The sequence below is a fragment of the Cornus florida genome, unplaced genomic scaffold (genome assembly GCF_030987335.1).
Source record: "Cornus florida cultivar Cherokee Brave unplaced genomic scaffold, ASM3098733v1 CherokeeBrave_3.0.0_Hap2_Chr02, whole genome shotgun sequence".
Classification (NCBI taxonomy): Eukaryota; Viridiplantae; Streptophyta; class Magnoliopsida; order Cornales; family Cornaceae; genus Cornus; species Cornus florida.
The window spans coordinates 106,161,630-106,177,107 of NW_026775572.1; the positions used below are offsets into that span (position 1 = coordinate 106,161,630).

At 36.7% G+C, this 15,478-nt stretch overlaps 1 protein-coding gene across 3 annotated transcripts in view; it reads right to left on the minus strand.

Moving 5' to 3' along the window:
• LOC132295535 (protein ACCUMULATION AND REPLICATION OF CHLOROPLASTS 3, chloroplastic) overlaps positions 1-10,880 on the minus strand; it is a 42,039-nt gene extending 31,159 nt beyond the window's left edge. For 2 of the 3 annotated variants that reach the window (XM_059793833.1, XM_059793831.1), the window contains exons 1-2: positions 10,200-10,878; positions 8,814-8,872 (exon numbers count right to left, since the gene is read on the minus strand). In XM_059793833.1, coding sequence (XP_059649816.1) covers positions 8,814-8,872; positions 10,200-10,525 — 385 coding nt within the window. In that variant the 5' untranslated portion in view covers positions 10,526-10,878. Of the gene's footprint in view, positions 1-8,813; positions 8,873-10,199 lie in introns of all 3 variants that reach the window. The other variant, XM_059793832.1, reaches the window with a different exon arrangement.
• Positions 10,881-15,478: the final 4,598 nt, after the last annotated feature.

Below are 15,478 nucleotides of genomic sequence, written 5' to 3' on the forward strand. Positions count from 1 at the left end.
AGCTACCACTTCTTCATTAGCAGCTCTGAGTGGTTCTTCCGTCTTAAGGCTTTCTTCCGCTGTCATTGACTGACATGGAGTAGCCTCAAAGACTGCTAGCAGAACAAAAGCCATATTGCAAGCCACTTCTTCCGGAAAACTTCCAAAACGAATTATGTACTTAGGAGCATGCTTGGGATCCACATCTGTATCAGTTTCATGCCCCCCGGGTGCAGCTTCATCATCAAAGGCAATGGTTATTTCCATGTCTTCCGGTTGATGCTCTGATTTCCCATCTTTGTTCACGGCCGATTTAAAACCGCCGTTATGAGATTCTTCTTTCTTCTGGCCCTTAGCCCTTCTACGTTGTAGCCTCCTCTTATGGGTCCGAGTGAGGCCATACTTGGCCGAAGCCCTTTCTTTCGAGAACTTTGGATGTTCCAATCTTTTTCATCTCTCCGGTAAAGTAACAAGTGGTCTCACCATTCGAAATTTGTGTGAAACATCCCTTTTTCATACCACCCAAACCTCAGATTGAATCTGGGGTCTCCTTTTAAAAGTAGGAGAATGCTGACTTGAACATACCACTGTGATTCCCTTCTGCCGGTCACATGTTGGCCGAACATCTGTCAGTCGATCATGAATGCTTATTCTGAAAGAATGAGAATCCCTTCTATGATCTTGGTGATGCCTTCTACTATCACTGCCCTGGCAATCTGGGCATCGGCCGTGATTAATGAGAGCAATCTAGGCTTCTCTCAACTTTTTTTCCAAGTCTGCTAATACCTTACTGCTGGAAGAATCTAGTTCTGGCTTAGCTAGAACTTCCTGCATCTGCTTCTCATCTTCAATATCAACCTTCTTCCTTGGAAACTTTGGACCAAGGCTGATCATATTACTAGTCACAATAGTGGGAAATGGGTCACTGTCCACTCCCATTACTTCCGATTTCTTTTCTAGAAATTTCAGCGTACCTTCATCAATGGCTTTCTACAAAACGTTTCGGAATACAAAACAATTATTAGTACTATGATTCCAAGAATTATGGTATTTGCGGAATTCTTTTCCTTTCAGCTCATTAGCCATAGAAATAATATGTCCCTTGGGCAACGATATTTGTTTATCGGCCATAAGGTGATCAAATATCTGCTCCGTTTTGGACAGGTCGAAAGTATAAACTTTTCTTGAATCGGCCATTCCTTTCTTGAACGAAGAAGTAGATGCTTGTCTGCCAATTGTGGAAGATTTTGATTTGACCAAAACCTCACAAACATATGGCTCTTTGATGTGAACATCTGCCATATTAGCTTCAAGGTCATCTTCCAACTCTGCTGAGAAAACTTCGTAATTAGGATCTCTGTAGTAAGTTCCTTTGGAAGAATTCTTTCTATCCTTTTTTTCTTTGAGTATGGACTCAAATCTGCTGGCTCTGTCAGCCAACTCAAATAAGTTTCTGAACTTTATTCCTTCAAACCTCTTCTGGAGTTCAAAGTCTAGGCCATTAAGGGCTAGCCTAACATACTCCCTTTTTGGAAGAGAAACACCACACTTAAGTTTGGCCCTTCTAAATCTAGCAATGAATGTTTCCACAGATTCATTGACCATCTGGCACAGCCGAGATATATCAGCTAAAGTTACCTCTGATTCTGTACGGTAGAACGTGTATGGAAGAGCTCCTCCATCTGCTGCCAAGATTGAACAGAATCTGGTGGTAAGTGAATATACCAAGAAAAGGCTGATCCCGTGAGGGAGTTTGGAAAAAGCCTTAATTTCAACCATAGACTGGCTCCTGCTTCCCCACATTGAACAATGAACCTGCCGATATGTTCTACGGTAGATTGGTTACCTTACCCATTGAAAGTTACAAAATCTGGAACTTTGTACCCTCTGGGAAATTTAAATTCATCAACTATTTCTGGTATGGCTTTTTATAAGCCGGTCGGCTTTACTCGTCTGGCAACTAAACCAAATTCCCGATCTATCAATTCCGTTAACTGGCCTCTATCCAGAAGAACTGGTTGGGACGGTTGATTAATTCCCAGCAGCTGATTGGCCGCTGGTGGTAGATTATTTTCTGGCCAAACAAGTGGATTGGCCATTGGTTGCCCCCTAGATACCACAGGTGGTAGCACTAGTGGGAATAGTAGGTTATTCCTCCATCTTCCATAATTGCCCCTGGTCAAGATAATCTCTTCTAGGGAAATTTGGAGGAAATACTTGTGGTCTTAGAGGTGGTTGGTACTGCGGCTATGGAAACGACTGCTGTACCTGTGGCTGTGGAAATAGTGGAAATTCCGGCCAAGTGACGGTTTTGTGGAAGACTTGCTACAGGAGCTAGCTGAACAGACACTATAGGTGGTAGGTGGGGAATCGGTTGAGATACTGATTCTTGAGCACTTGAACTTCCAGCCTAAGCCGGTCGATTATAAATGACAACTTATAGCTGAGAGAGAGTCTAAGAGTTCTGAAAGAACTTATGATCCATGTCATCAAGGCAGGCAGATATCCTACCCAATGCCTCGGCCAAGGGTGCAACCAGTGATTGCATCTCGGCATGTAGTCCTGATTCTTCAGGACCAGGATTAAAACATCCAGCCTAAGCCGACTGAACTTCTTCTTCTAGCTCTTCATCACCAGTTGTAGGTTGACAGGTCGACTTTGATTTAGGTAGAATTGCAATCTTACTGGGGTCCGGCTAGGCTTGCCAATTAATGTTTCCACAAAATTGGGACAATTGGAATGCGCAGGCGTGCCAGAATCTCAGAAGATTCAGAGAGGTCGAACAAAAATGAAGATCCTTTTGGAATGATCAGGCGATTGTGAAGTTTCGGATTTGCCTTCGATGAAAGGACTTTTAGTTAAGACTACAATGCTATCTAATGTATTAAAATGCAATACTGAAAGTAAGTGCATGAATGTAAACGAATTGAAATAAACTTATATTGAAATTACATGACTTGAAATACAAAGTATTGAATGTTGATTGATGTTGTTGAGAGAGTTTGCAATATAGCCCTAAGTAAACTATTTATAGGCATTACAAGCCTTACAAGAAGGACCCATGTCCTTTAAGCAACTGCCCACTTCTTTCTTACAAGACACTTATCTCATGTTCAGCTGCTGAATTCCAACTTCCAAACCCACGATCTATGAACTTCTTCCACTGCTACCACATGTCCCACGTTCTTTAAACTACTTACCTAGGTGTGTGTGTGTGTGTGTGTGTATATATACACACACCACGTATTTCAACTACTACAGCTTCGTTCCTTTTTTGAAATGGATTTTGTGCATGCAACAAACCACGATCTCCTTATCCCTAGTTTTTAAGGACTACCTTCCTTAGTCGTTCCTTGACTTTGGACTCCTTGAATATAGGGACTTCTAAACTGAGTTGGTAGTTTATAGAAGTTTCATACATGTCCAATTTATTTGGCTAACTTCCTCTTTGATTTTAAGAACAATCCATCCCACGATTCATTGCCAGCTGTCATCATCTTGCCATATCTACCTTTCCTATTCTGCCAAATGTTTCACGCATGTTGGAATTCCTTTTCCTATTTCAGCATTGGACCATGATTTAGTCCACTTGTCCTATTTTCTTTGCACCATGTCATCATTGAAGTGGCTGCCCATTGGGCTGCCACTTTTATATGCCAACAATTTGTTACAAAAGAAATACATTGAGAAGATGCTGGAACGCTTCAGTATACAGGCATCAAAGCCTGTGTGAGTACTCCATTGGCTACCCACTTTAGACTTTCAATACGAATGTCACCACAGACCGAGGAGGAGGTGGAGCACATGTCTCGTATTCCTTATGCTAGTGTAATTAGTGGCCTTATCTATGCTTATGGTGTGCACTAGGCCAGACATTTCACATGCAGTTAGTGTAGTAAGCAGATACATGAATAGACCTGGGAAGGTCTATTGGCAGGCTGTGAAGTGAATATTGTGATACTTGAGAGGCATTGCAGATGTTAGGTTAGTCTATGACAAACGCAGTGATACATGTGGGAGTGTTGCCAAATATGTTGATTTGGATTATGCTGGAGAAGGTGCTGGAACGCTTCGGTATGCAGGCATCAAAGCCTGTGTGAGTACTCCATTGGCTGCCCACTTTAGACTTTCAACACAATTGTCACCACAGACCGAGGAGGAGGTGGAGCACATGTCTCGCATTCCTTATGCTAGTGTAGTTAGTAGCCTTATCTGTGCTTATGGTGTGCACTACGCCAGACATTTCACATGCAGTTAGTGTAGTAAATGTAGTAAGCAAATACATTGATAGACCTAGGAAGGTCCATTGGCAGGCTGTGAAGTGAATATTGTGATACTTGTGAGGCACTGCAGATGTTGGGTTAGTGTATGACAAAGGCAGCGATACGTGTGGGAGTGTTGCTGAATATGTTGATTCGGATTATGCTAGAGATCTTGATAGGAGAAGGTCCTTGACAGGGTATGTCTTCACTCTTTATGAGTGTGTGATTAGTTGGAAGGCGACTTTGCAGCCCGTAATTACATTATCTACTACTAAGGATGAGTACATGGCAACTACAGAGGCAGTGAAGAGAGCTATATAGTTGAGAGGCTTGGTTGGTAATTTGGGCTTGCAGCAGGATGATTTGATTGTGTTTTGCGACAGCCAGAGTGTCATACATCTGATTTTTAATCACATGTTCCATGAGAGGACCAAGAACATTGAAGTCAGGTATCACTTCATCAAAGATGTAGTTGCACGAGGTGCTATTATAGTGAGGAAGTTTGGGATAGCAGAGAATCCGGCAGATATGATGACTAAGGTCATTCCTACTCTCAAGTTCAGACACTGTCTAGACTTGATTGGTACTTGCAGTTGCTGAGGCCCTTAGGGGTATGTGGAGGTGGAGGTTGCGAAAGGAGTAGTTAGAGATTGTGGAGCTTGACATAATTCGAGCCAAGGTGGAGATTTGTGATGTTGTGACCCGAATTTGGTGCCAGGTCGCAACGAGCTTTGACCCGTTTTATCATGGGTCGTGGACCCTAATTAGTACTCTCTTATAGTCTGATATATAAAGGCGTTTAGGGTTTGGAGTGGGTGTGAGAGAGACACTAAAATTCGTACAGAAATGAGTGGGTAGAAAACTTGTAATTTCCAATTTTACACATAGTGAAAACTTTGGCCAGATCTCCACCGTGGACGTAGGCAGTTGCCGAACCACATGTAAATCTTTGTGTTATTTGTATAGTGTGTTTATTTTTCTGTTGTGTTGCTTGGTTCGTTGCGTTTGTCGTAACGGGTACTTTACAAGAATTCATGTATTAGCATGTTAATGCAAGGTTGAATTACACTAGCCTCCCTTGATTTTAGACATAATTACATTGACCTCCCCTTTGTTTAAAAAATTACATTGACGTCCCCTGTTAGAAGTTTCCATTAGATGGCACTCACAGAACTTTTCAATTTACTATTTCCTAAGTTATTATTATAATTTTTAATAAAAAATGGAAATAGCATTGGTACTGCAAAAGGAAAAAATGGAATTTGAAATTCTAAATTGCTGATATTGGCAAAAATCGTCATTAACCAGTTTTGCAGTTAATGGAGTTAATAATCTGTTGCAAACTATGTCTAATAGGAAAGGTAAGTGTAATTTTTCAATTAGTAGTGGAAGTCCACGTAATTATGATAAATCTCAAACGAGGTTATTGTCATTTACTCTAATTGTAACTATGAATGTATTCATGTTTAAAACTACTATAATGAAAATTGTATTTAAAAATTGGATGTTAAAAGAAGCAACATGGAACATAGAAGATGAAACAAACTTAATGTGGAATAAGATGACTTCAAAAATAAAACAGTAGCGAAAGAAATCCTAGGGGAATCAAAAGGAACAGGAACATTATTTAAAGAAACTTGGTGGTGGAATGAACAAGCCCAAAAAGTCGTAAAAACAAAAAAGCAATGCTACAAAGTTTGGCAAAAACTAAAGTACTCTATTTCCTGCAATTTTCAGTATTCTTTTGATATCCCACTCCAAACCCTAAGTGCCCTTATACAACGGGCTACAAGAGTGTATTAAACAGGGTCCAAGACCCACGAGCGTAAAACAGGTTAAAAAATATTTACTGCCAAAACAAAATTTAGGCCACAACATCACATTAAACCATAAGCTGCTTACAATAATCTTTATAGATCAGGTCATAAACTCTTCAAACTATGTAATTTATTAGTTAAATTCTCTTCATGGTTTTTACTAATTAAATTTTCTGAGCTAGTAAACTGGCATTCTAATATTCTTCTTGTATGAATTATGTAACTTTAGAGCTTAAGTTACATTTACGACTTACAACTCCAAAGATAAAATCAAATTGCCATTACCGTACACATTCGTTGTTGTTCAATTTTTAATAATAGTAAATTACTAATAGGAATATAATAATAATAGTATTAATAAAAAATAAAAAAAAAATTAATAGAGATTGTCTTTCAAAGCCATTCTTTTACCACAAACTGGAATTTAAGTTGCTGGGAGATGGTCTTGTATGTTGTGGGCTTAAGAATATTTTGTAACTTGGTTTCCTAAATCAGGGAAGAAAGGGGATCTGTAGAAAGTTGCAAAGGTTAAAGGGCTGGCCCACGGGGTTGATTCATTTTCTGATTAGGGTTTACTTCCTTTCAACCAGTTTAGTAGACAAGGATATTCCTTGAAGCATGTGTAGAGTGTGGTTAAGTAGCAAATACATTTTGTAGGTATTGTTTTTATGTGATCCTATTTTATTGTTGACAATCGACTTAATCTCCATGGATGTAAACAACTTGCCAAACCATGTATGTTCTAGGGTTTCTCTCTATGTTTGTAATTTTTTACCACTATCATATATGATTTTGCGGCTCTACGTAGCATTAGTCAGTGATAAAATGTGGAAACTCTTACTGCATGTATTCATCCATCTTCATTCAGCCACCCCTGCTATTCAATCCCCATAGTGGAAATAGGTATAGCAGGAGGGAAAAGAAAAGAAACGATAACAAAAGTTACGAGAGAAATGAAAAGAAAGGAGAGGATAGTGTTATGAAGGAGACAAAAGGAAAGGATGGTGTTAAATGTCAACACCTAATCATGTTTGGGGACCCAAAAAAAAATTATTAATTTACTATTTAAAGGGCGGGGGGTATTTTGAATTTGTCCTTCAAAAAATTAAGGGTGAAATTGGAATTATAAAATTTTGATGGAACTTAAATCTTTTCCTTTCATTTTCTCCCATTTAAGGGGTAAACCACTTTTGGAGGGGTTAGTGAAGCCCTCTTTTTCCCTCCATTTCCTTTCATAATTTTATAACAAACACCAGATAAGGTTTCCTCCCCATTCCCTTTCTTTTCTATCCTTCCATTTCTCTCAAACCAAATTGACCCTAAATGGTGCTTTAAAACCCAAATTATAAGAAAGACCAATGCAAGATTACTGAAATTAAATAAAGAAGAATAGATTAAGTTATGACTAATAGACACATAGATACAAAAATTAAGAATTTGCCTTCGACTTTTGCTTCTCAAAGTATCAATTCATGTACACTATAAGACAAAAATACTTTCATGAAGTTTCATAAGTAATAAAATGATGTGCATGGTAAAGAAAGAACGTGGCACATCTCAATATCACAATCTTTCTGACATATAACATTATCTATTCTTATTACTTCTCTCTCCCCCTTTCTATCATAAATTGAAAAAAGGAAAAATAATAAGAAGAGATTGAATAAGAATATGCCAACAATACATTATGAATTAAGGACAAACTCCCACTAACTTCTAGGTATGAGTTCCAAAAATACAATCAATTTTTTTTTTTTTTTAATTTCTGAATTTTTTTACTGAAATCAAAGACTCAAAAAATTGATGTATCATGCATTTCCTAAAGAAATGCTTTTGATGAAAATTTAATAACACCTGAGGCTAGTATTTATGCACAAATCAATTAAGAGTTTTTTTTTTTTTTTGATAAGTACAAATCAATTAAGAGTTGATTACCTATTCTAGTCCCTATTCTAGTATCAAGGAAAATTCAAACAAAGTTTTATCCACTTAAACAATTTTTAGTAATTTTTTCATTTAGGTTCCTTTGGGTGTAAAATGAACTAAACTAATAACTAAAAATTGGTATTATCTTCATTTACCATTGTTATTTCATACTCACAACAATAATCAACAATTGCCACTACATGAATGCAGACCCAACCAATTTTGAATAAAAATAAATAAATAAATCAAGTACACATAATTCACCACACTCCTAAAAATCTCTTTCTATATTATCTAAATTTGGGGGCTTTACAGGCAGCTTTCTCCAAAGACAATTTTAATATTAAGGTTTCTCTTTATATGCCCTATTGTCTTAGTAGCTTCAGACAAATCCCAAAGCTAGTCCTTTCCATAAGTACGACTTAACAAACGGTTATATTTTTCTTTCTTTTCACTACCGTTGGTTTACATTTTTATTTTTTCTTTCTCTTTTCCTTTTATTAATTTTGGTCTTTTGCCATGCTTATGGTCATCCCAATTCTTCTCAAGGTACTAGATCAACCCTACAAAATTAAAACCTAGGACAAAATAGTGACAGTCAGTGTGAACATCAAAGTATCCTACATGAATAAACAACTAACTAAAGCTAGGTAAATGGGACTATGTCCAAAAAATCAAGAAACTATTTTGGTAATATAGTCTCAATCAATTATGTGTCTCAAATCTACAATGAGTTCACGGAGTGTTTAAAACAATTAGACTGCTTTCATGCATGAACACCATAATAACTACATATATGAGCAGAACTTTTAAGTAAAAAATAGTTGACCTTTTCCAAGGAGCCTTTGTTGTAATTTCACCTTTACAGAATCATTGGTAAGAATATTCCTGCAATATGGTCAATTAAGTTAGACAAAATGGATTTCCTAGTGGATGCCTAAGTAATCTTCATTTCATCAAGGATGGTTGTAAAATAAGTTGACCTATAGATAACAATAAATTAGAACTATAAAGATAAATTGACCAAAACTAATGAAAAATATCATGAAAGCCTCATACGTAACAAAAACCTAATCATTGCTCTAATTGCCTAATATAGTTTTGCACTAATACCACTTTTCAGGACAAATTCAGTGAAGTAGAGACACAATCATATAATTCTAGAAATTAAAGCAACATTGTTCAATGCACAAGGGAATTGTACTATTGCATTGTAACTTCATTTTTAGTGAACTTTCAGTTTAGGAATGTAACAAAGTTGGACAATTTTAAGGATAATAAGAGCAGTTGAGAAGAAACATAAGAAATAAGTATACCAGGTCTTACATTTTAGCTGATGGTTAATTTGCATCATAAGGAAAATGAAATTGATTTCCAGAAAAAGAAAAAAAAAAATGGAAATGTACATTTCAAACATGAGAACAACAAAAACAAAAAATGGTTCACTCCTTGTAGAAACATCAGTGCAATAAATGTACTAAACAGTTGCAGACGTTGCCCTTTTTTCTTATTTTTATGTTCTCTTTTTCAGTAGGCCTTGTGCCCTCTCTTTATGATGACTGAAGGGCACCTTGAGTAATTGATGGTGCACGTTTGTATATAGTGCATTAATGTTATCAAGAACTTGTAAGATAAGGATCTAAAGTGTGGTGGAAAAATATTTACGATTGGAAGAAATTTAAAATATGCTTGGATTAGAATGTGATAACTGCAATGTGTTGGAACTTTAAAAAGCTGTCACCAGCATTGCTCACAGCATCTATTTCAGAATGTTAAATTAGATACCATGGTAAAGGCTTATACAATAAGGAAAGCACTAGGATTGTGTAAGTAGGATATGAAGTTGCAAGAACTCCATGTATTATTTATAAATCAAATTTCCTTCAAAGCTTTAGCAATTCATATCAATTCTATAAATATGTGCATTTATAAATACAATAACAACAACAATACACATGGATCAGCTAAATGAATTCTATGTTTCATTCTGCTCTATTTAAGGCCAAAGTCTCCGTCAATCCACATGCTATATCATATCTTTCTTTACTAAATCTCCCTCAGTTTACTTTGGTCTTCCTCTTCCCCTAGTATCACACTCAAATGTGGATTATGACACTTTGCCTAACCAGGGCACTTGCAGGTTTTCTTTGCACATACTTGCATTTATAAATGTATATACTAAATAAATATAACAGCAAAGAAAGTTAGAGCTTACCAAAATCTCAAAGACGATGAACAGAGGGACGAATTCAAACAGAAATCAAGAACGGCTTCTTTCCTACTGCCGATGCCAATAACTTCGACATACTCACAATCATCACGTAAAATCCCAGAAACCCAATTCTCGCTATTTCGATTTTCATTTAAAATAGAATCTTTTTCTAGACCCAATTCAATTCGAAGAGGCTTTACATTGCACTTCAATATCCTTGAGAACTTTCTGCGACGCAAAAAAGAGCATTTGAAGAAAGATTTTGAAGAAAAAGGGCACAAGGAGGTACCCGACACTGTGTGGAGACTGGTCAAGAAGGGAAGCTCCATAGAAATTGAAGGAATTCGTTTGTATTTACGGCGAAACCATCACAAAGTTTGCACCAAGTTTTTCTTCGACCGAATCAGTCCCAGACTATGGTTTGATTACGGATTGGAAGGATCAAAAACAGCCAATTGACGTCTTTCGCAATTATGAAATGAGTTAATTTGCAACAAGCTTTTGGAAACAACAACAATCAAATAAGTGAATTTTCAGGATTTTTAGGGAAAGAGGGAGAGAGGAGATTGAATAGGTAGCTAGACAAGAGTGATGATATTTGTGAGCAAAGGGTTTAATGGAACTTACATATATCAAAATATTAACTACTAAGGACAAAAGTGATAATTCAAAATATTGAAGGTGAAACCCTAACCCAATCCAATAAATGAGCCATTGTTGTCACGTTCTGAGTTAAATCCCTGAGCTAGGTGTTTATGCAAGCAAACTCTAACTCCACGGTCACAAGACCCCACACCCGAATGCCTGAAACTGACACATATAGGGATAGTAATGGGGCGATTTGGGACGAGTTTTCCATTTCTCATTCCTGCCCTCGTTTAATTTTGGTACTCCCAAAACCGCCTCATAACCGGTTAGTTTTTTGCCTTTAATCCCCATAACCGTCCCCACCCAGCCCCACTTGCCCCACTCCCGCTCCATAACCAATTATATTTTTATTTAAACACAATCATAGCACATATACACATATATATACATATATATATATATATAGAAGTGTTAAGTGTAGGGTTTCCAATATATATATATAGAGAGAGAGAGAGTGAAGGTTAATTTGGTAAATATATTAACATGGTAGGATAAATTAATAATTTAAAATATTATACAGGGCGGTTTTGAGGCGGGTATGGGGCAGGGATCTTAGTCCCCCGCCCCCGCCCCACAACTGGCCGGTTTTTTTTTTTTAACCCCCATCCCCACCCCATTTAAGTAAACGGTTATCCAAACCCGCTTTAAATGGGGCGGGGGCGGGGCGGTTCCCCACCGGATTGGGGATTTTTGCCACCCCTAGACACATAACATGGACATCATACCATAAAATATGAACTCATTCTAAAGTCATGCCCCAAGCACTGCATTATTAGAGCAATGAGAAGATCTAAAATGACACATATCAAATAGCTCAATCCATGAGCTAAGAACCTACGCCATTCATAAGAACTAGCATCCAAACAACCCTGGAATAACTGAGTTCCCTACCTACAAGTTATAGCCCACATGGCAAACCACATCATAACAAGTACTGTAATACACCTATATTTTAAATGATTTATTTATTATAATTAATTACTTTTATTTTATTTAAAATGATTTGTTTGATTTAAGTAGAATTATTTGTTTATAGTTTGTTTTAAATTATTTGTTTTAATTAATTGAGTGTTTAGATTAATTGTCTTGCTTTAATTAAATTATATTTCGTGATTATATATAATAATTGTTTATGTGTATGCATGATTATTGATTGAATTGTTGGCGTGTTGATTTTATTGGTATGATGGTGATGGCTCAGAGAAGGATATGGATGCCTCCGATGACCAAACACAGAGGTGTCGACAGCCATGCCCTACAACACAGCCTAAGAGTTCTTCTCAGGCTAAGATTCCGGAGCTATGTGCCAAGGTGGCACAACTGAGGGCTGGACAAACAGTGTTGCGAGATATGATGACTGAGTAGCGAGCCATTCTTGATGAGCTTCTACACCACACTCCTTCTACCGTTGCTTCTACTTCCACATCCATTCCATCACACACAGATTAATTGTCTAGGGCTAGTTTGTACTTTCTTTTAATATATAGGCTCAATGACTTGGGCAATTGATTTTTGTTTTATTTTGTTGTTATATCTAATCGATTCCTGCCGAAAGTCTTTTGTTGAAAGCATTGTATTGATATTCATCATCTATACATATGTTTTTGCCTATTATACCATGTCCATGTGTTATATCTTCTTGTGCTTATGGATATATTTCTGTTTACTCCATATACACTATACTCTGATGTGTGCAGTGGAGTGTGATTATTTTGTTAGGTACTAAGCACCAAGTTTGGGGTGAAATGCCTATTTTTGCCCTCTGTGCTAGAATTCCTAATTTTTACTGGGTCTACATATTTGGTAATATCTTTCTATCTCTACATATGTTTTAACACATTGAGGACAATATGCACACTAAGTTTGGGGGTAAGACAGATATTTTAAAATTTTGTTGATGATATGATATGCATAAGAGGATGTAAGTTAATTGTTTAAGCATGATTTTAAATCTATTTATTGTTGTGATATTCATATGCAGTCTAATTTTGGTCAAAGATGGGTTATAGTTAGTTGAAATTCAAGAAACGTCTTTCTTTATAACCTGAATTAAATGAATGTTACTGAGTTTAATTCATTGGATACATAAATTGTGAAATCCCAAGGTTGAATGGTTGACCATAATACGAGATTCATGGTGAAGTCAATCCCTAAAACTTTCTCTCTCTTGATCTTATCCTTAATTTAATTTAGTTTTAATTTTATATTCGTGACAAACAATCAAATCAATCCACTTCTCTCCTTGAATCAAAATCATATTAATTAGATGCTAAAATAAAGTACAACAGTCTCTGTGGTTCGACGCCTTTAATATAGCCCTATTCTGCAAAGATTCGTGCTATTGCGAGTGGTATAATTTGACACACATCAATTTTTTTATCCCAAAAATATTCTAAGTGTTGAAGAAAAAGACGTTTCGAAAATTATTTAAATAAAAATGGCTAAGTGTTAAAGTCATGCTCAAGCTCTATTCCGAGGGGCTCGAGCCTAAGCCCTAAGGCTCGAGCCCTGAGTCAAAAGGCTCGAGCCCTGAGTCAAAAGGCTCGAGCCCTTGTTGTTTAGTCAGACTTAATTGATACGGGATTTGCCTTATTTAAGTCCTTTCTCATCCCAGATAGGCCCAGATTACCCTAGAAGACCTAAAATCCCGTCTAACCTTTATTGAAAGTTAATTCTTCTATAAATGGAGGCATAAGGCCACAGATTAAAAGATCATTCTCTTAGTTATTTTTTTTCATTAGTGGCGGCTTTTAGGGTTTCAAAAGTGAAGATCCCAAGAAGAGAATTGCGGTCCATGGCAATAAAGACCACGACAACACAGATGATATCTGTCATCGTCATGAGTAGATAATTCCTGATGTAGCCCGAATTCGAGTATTATGGTTTGATCGTTCTTAACTTTGGGGATTTATATATTTATGTATCTTGATTGCATAGTTATGAGCAACTAATTACGGATCAGTTGGTGTTTTAATGAAATAATGATTTTTGAATGATTATTACTTTGTCTTAGATATAATTGTTCTCAACCTGTTTATACTGGACGGCATGGTGGAGGCCTATCGGATATAAGAATGGAGATTGTTGGCCTAAGGATTTTATCTAAAGGTCAATCTTATGTTTTGATGATTACAATCCATTAATGATGTTTATGTACTAATATTTTCATTGAGTGAAGTATAGTTGATCAATCATTCAATCCTCAATGATGAGCTAGAAGTTCTATCTCAAGCATTCCAGACACTCAAGCAATGATTTCAAAGATGCATCAAAGTGCAAGAAATTAAAGAAGAACTCGGACTTCAAAGATCATTCAAGCTTTTCAGCAAATCTTCATCAAGCCTAGACAATCATGGTCAAGAAATGAAGAAAAGGGTAGATAGGATGGTGAGAGCTTAAGGTTCAATGTCAAAGTTTAGTTGAATATATTTTGAAACTCAAAATTACAATTCATGTATATCATTCTCATTTCATCTTTCAAAGAACATAAAATTAGCTCATTAAGTTTTTGAACACATTCATATGAGCCTTACATCATACTGGAATTCATTTTAAGTCTCCTACTGAAAGTAGAGAAGGCTCTATAAAATTAGAGAAGGCTCAGGGGAAAGTAGAGAAGGCTCTACGAAAGTAGAGAAGGCTCTAAAAATCTAGAGAAGGCTCAAAAAATTAGAGCAGGCTCCATTTCAAATAGAGACGGCTCTAAAAGCTATTTTTCAACGAAAAATGAAGTTTCCATCCAAAGAGCAGGCTCCCAAAAAGGAGATCTGGCTCTCAAGGCTAGGGAGCCACCTCCTCTTGTTTACAAGAGCCGGCTCCTTTTAGGGTTTTGATCTACAACGGAAACTTTTTCATTTATTGTTTTCCAACCACCTGCAACAGCTATATCGACCACTGTTTATCTATAAATACAGAGGTTGGTCTGCATCAAAAAAATACACTATTACAGAGAGCATTCTGCCATTCCTGAAAAGTATTAAAGAAGCATTCGTTGAGCTTTCATTCCCTCTGCTTTCATTTCCTCTCTTACATTTCATTTGACTGTAGTAATTCTGGGCTTCAGATATATATTCATCTTTACTATAGTCGTGAGCAGAACTGTGTACTTCAATCTTTGAGAGATTTATTGTACAATTCATTTCTATTCCAAGTTATTGTAAAAGGGTTGGTGTGACCCAAAAGAAAGTTTAGGAGAAGGGTGTTCTCTTAGCAAGGAAGAGAAGCAAGGTCTTGCTTCAATTGAAGGTTTGCTCTCCACCATTAAGGAGAAGCTCTAGTAGGAGTTTCCGAACCTCGCTAAATCGCCGAGTCATAGTTTGCAATCTCTCATCTTTATCTCTCTTATACTTGTGCCATATACTGCTTGAATATTTCAGTTTCTCTGTGCTTAATAGTTTGTTAGATTTAATATTTTTAAATTACAAAAATTGGCCCTTGACTCTATTCACCCCCCCTCTAGAGTCAATTAGTGACTAACAATTGGTATCAGAGCCTAATCTCTAGAAAAAGATCTAACCATCTTAGAGAACGACCATGGCCAATTCAAATTTTCATCAAGAAGGTCAATCTAACAATAGACCTCCTTGGTTTGACGAAAATGACTACAACTATTGGAAGACCAAAATGAGAGCATT